This window comes from Apis dorsata, unplaced genomic scaffold (assembly GCF_000469605.1).
Source record: "Apis dorsata unplaced genomic scaffold, Apis dorsata 1.3 scaffold_200, whole genome shotgun sequence".
Classification (NCBI taxonomy): domain Eukaryota; kingdom Metazoa; phylum Arthropoda; class Insecta; order Hymenoptera; family Apidae; genus Apis; species Apis dorsata.
In genome coordinates this window covers 37,669-41,787 of record NW_006263484.1, presented here as the reverse complement: position 1 = coordinate 41,787, position 4,119 = coordinate 37,669, and the positions used below count along the sequence as shown (strand labels likewise).

At 33.2% G+C, this 4,119-nt stretch overlaps 1 protein-coding gene across 16 annotated transcripts in view; it reads right to left on the bottom strand.

The window, feature by feature from the left end:
• The window catches only part of LOC102675687 (regulator of G-protein signaling 11), an 18,702-nt gene that overhangs the window by 1,532 nt on the left and 13,051 nt on the right, over window positions 1-4,119 (bottom strand). For 13 of the 16 annotated variants that reach the window (XM_006614912.2, XM_006614913.2, XM_031510100.1 and 10 more), the window contains 7 exons: window positions 3,370-3,545; window positions 3,174-3,247; window positions 2,633-2,762; window positions 2,324-2,545; window positions 1,975-2,244; window positions 1,448-1,504; window positions 1-139 (listed from right to left, as the gene is read on the bottom strand). In XM_006614912.2, coding sequence (XP_006614975.1) covers window positions 1-139; window positions 1,448-1,504; window positions 1,975-2,244; window positions 2,324-2,545; window positions 2,633-2,762; window positions 3,174-3,247; window positions 3,370-3,545 — 1,068 coding nt within the window. The remainder of the gene's footprint in view (window positions 140-1,447; window positions 1,505-1,974; window positions 2,245-2,323; window positions 2,546-2,632; window positions 2,763-3,173; window positions 3,248-3,369; window positions 3,546-4,119) is intronic. The other 3 variants (XM_006614915.2, XM_006614916.2, XM_006614920.2) reach the window with 1 other exon arrangement.

Sequence of the window (4,119 nt, the reverse complement as noted above, 5' to 3'; positions counted from 1 at the left end):
CGTCACTCCAGATGATATTGGATGGCGTAGCTGCGCGCCCGTATCCGTATCGTGCTCTACACTCGGCCCTGGAGCCACGTCCCACGGGCAAACGTCGTCCATAGGGCGAGCCATCGATGTTTCCGATGTGCCAGCATCCCTGACAACACCAACTTTATTATACGATTTAATTTTTACATTTCTCTCCTCGGGTTCGAGTCTCATCCGCTTTTTAAGATTCTTTTTCGTACCGCGCCACGTTTCGATAGATCATGCAATAAAATAATCTCTAATAATACTTTTCAACGTGTCGAAAGAATACGTGTGAAAAAAAGTTCATCTCGACACTTTCGCCCGATCTTTTCCCATAATTTTTTTAACAAATTTTTACGCATTTTCCATTTATTTTTTTACATCGTTTCAAACGAACAAAGATACCGCTTTTTTTTTTTCTTTTTTCTCGTTACTAAGCCGATAACGAGAGAAGCGAAAATAATTAATAATCGTAATTTGAGAGAGAAAAAATGAAGCGATTCGCTCGATCCGATTAAGGTGGATTTAAAATAATATAATATAATTGATTCAGAATTATTTTACATCGCGAACGAGATTAAATTGAAACATTAAAAATCCAAGCTATTGCCTTGCACATACATACATACGTATATATATATTTACATACATGTATTACATATGTATCGATCGTTTGGATCTAAATTGTGACATAAAAAGTGACAAGTTTTCGACAAAGTTTTCGATAATAACGAAACGATGATAATTGTACGAAATATTTCGAAATATTACAATATACATATATATATACCAATATAATCTGCTGCGAATATGAATAATACCGAATATGAAATTAAGATGTATTATTTCGATTAAATCTTTTTAATCGACCAGAGATATCGTTCATTATCATGAAAATGTGATTGAAATCATATCGAAATATCTCGTAACTGCTTAAAAAAATTCGATCATGTTTGGTGCATTTCCATATAATGGAAAGTATATATATATTTGGTATACGACAAGGATAAATTAAATTGGGAAATGGATATATACGTGTGTAAGTAGATAAATAACGTGGTGATGGTGTATCGCAATAACGATAAAGCGAAAAAAGTAGAAAAGAGAAGGACGAAAGTTAAAACTATATATATACAAAAGACGTTATAATATCTCGAGATCCAAGTACAGTTGAAATGCTCGATAAACAGAGAAGAAATTTTAGGAATAAAATATAGATATAAACATTATCGTTCGTACGCTTTGTATACATACATCGAGAATAATTATATAAAACATCGAGAATCTTTGCATACATAAAACAGTGCTCGACATTTTGGAAAGATACATCGAATAAATAAATAGGATTTGTTAAAAACTGAAACGAGTCGAGAGATTCGAGTATTCGCATACTTATGCAAGGAATAATTATCAGGAAGTTATTTCGACGACTTACTGAACGTTATGCGGGATAGGCCTTGTTGGAATCTTTACGAGTCGAGCCAGATCTCCCCTGAAAATACCGCACTGATATCTTTTTTCTTTTTTTTTTTCATTCTTTTAAAACACGAATTCATTATATTCGTATCATTGACATTGTTACATCTTTACGGAAACGATTCTTTAAATTTTTCAATTTTAATGAAATCGATACCGAGGCAAATACAACAAACAGTTTCAAAGATGAAATAAAAATATCATGTTTGTGTACATCTACAACGCATAGAAAATCCATTTCCTTAAAAAAAAAAAAAGCCTATGTAATCTTCGATAAACTTAATTAATTATTAAATATTCGCTTTTTTTTCATACTTTCCTTTCTTCTTCTTTCTTTAAACTTATAAAAATTATACGTGTTGTTTATTTGTTGGAAGAAAAGAAAGTGAAAGATAAAGATTCTATAATTCGACTTAACAGTGATTAATAGTAAATTTCGTGAAACAATCTCGATGAGTATCATTGATAATGAAAGCGATCGTTTACCTATATGGAATATCGGTGAGATTCGACTGACTGTGAGAATGCGGTACTCTAGGCATCGAACTTGCATCTCGAATACCACAAATGGCTAACTCGTGAGCAGATCCGGAAAGACTTCGATCGCTTCCCCTTCGTTTACTACCACCTCCACCCCCTCCTCCCCCGCCGGCGGTTACAGCATGGTGTTGCAACGTGCTCGTTGTCGGAGTTGGGGCCGAAATCGAAGTCGAAGTCGAGGAAACTTTCTTTTTCGCTTGTCCCCCGAAAAAAAACCTATACAATTGTACATTATACGTAAGATCAAGTATTTGAAAAAATGAGGGGAGTGATAAAGCTGTTGGGAGATACGTACCATTTTTTTTGCGAAGGTTGCACGCCAGAGGCTAATAAATTTCGATACTGATCGGAACGAATAAATCTAGGATAACAATCCTTTTTCAAAAGCAACGTATATACGTGTTCAGCGGCGGAATCGAACGTGAATCGATTTGGATTTTTCATCTCTTGATGAACTTTTTCCATAGTCTTCCCATCTATGTTTATCTCGCAAGGTGCTCCGGGTGCTAAGAATTCTCTGGAAAGAGAAAAAAAATTTCATTGATTATATACGATTTACGGATCAAAAAAGAAAAAAAAAAAAAAAAAAGAAACAATGGCATACCTGAAGATTTCGTTAACTTTGTCGGGTATTTTTGCTTGAAAACTATGCCTCAAATCTTTAACCGCTAACCAAAATCGTATATTTTCATGACTGTATTCTTTTCTCAAATACTGCGTAAACTCTTGCAAACCTGGAACGAAACGAAACGAGACGAGACGAGATGAAATGCACGCGCGTGAAAAAAAAATTTATTTATTATTCGTAACATCAAACAAATCCCTTTTTCCCTTCTCTTTTTTCAACTTTCATTTTCTATTTTCCTTATTTCTTTATCGATCAATTATCCTTTCACTTTCGCTCGTATTAAAATTAAAAATATTCTTCAGGGAAAAAAAAAATAAAAATAAAAAAGGGATAAAATAATCTAAAATGGGAAATGGATCTTAATAAGAGAGAGAGAGAAAAAAAATAATAAACCAACGTATAGAAGGATATAAATAATGGCTATCTAAGTAGATAACACATGTGAAAGAAATATCTCAAATAACGATAAGAATTTTATTTCATATATCTATGATATAATGAAATGGAAAAAACTTACCAGTAGGATCGGACATTAACTCTTCCATGGATAATGCCCACCGCTTAACACGTTTTTCCGTAGGAATTTCCACTCTGTGCACGGTAATTGAATGAAATTAAAGAAATTTTTTATTACAATATTTCTGTGTATATTTCATATATACATATGCATATTTTTGTGAAAAATTTACGTTACATGCGGTCGAGATACTAACAGAGGACTGTTTAGCTGCCAAAATGTTTGATCGTCGGTAATCCATGGATTGGAAGGTTGTGGCTGTACAAACATTGGATCGTATTCCACGTATGTTTCGAAGTATGAGTTGAAATTTTCGATAGCAGCAGAAACTTTTATTCTTGTACGCGTTAAGCTGTTCTTCAAAAGGGCCACCTAATAATATTTAAAAACGAGTCGTAACGTTGTCGAAATATATTACTACCTACAACATGTATATATGTTTCGAGCATAATAATCTACTACGCTGCAAGACGTTTCGTTATTCGTTGTAAAATTCGTTGGCCGAAAAAACTGCAAAACTCGATTCATCTTTGCCAACGGTCGTGAAAAATGACGAAACATCGAAAAGAAGAATCGAGAGTTTGAAAAAATTTGCCATCTATAATTTCAGCGTGATATCTCTCGCTTCGATCAAGCAATATATAACCGCGTCCCTTTATTATGTGTTTTAAAAATACATGTATATACGTAACGTCGGTAAAAGCGAAAAAAAACTTCAACACGTTCGAAACATTTTAGGATAAGAAGCTCGAGAGCTTTGGAACTATATTCTTTCTTTTAAATATATATATATATATACGTATAGGTATATATGTAGTTAAAATCGATGATAAAAAATTTTGTACAATTCTAAATACGATTAAATCCAATTCGTGCGCATAAACGTAATCGTTTAACGTTTCAATTTACAACTATCGTTATATCGCTTTTACCGATTCCATTTTTA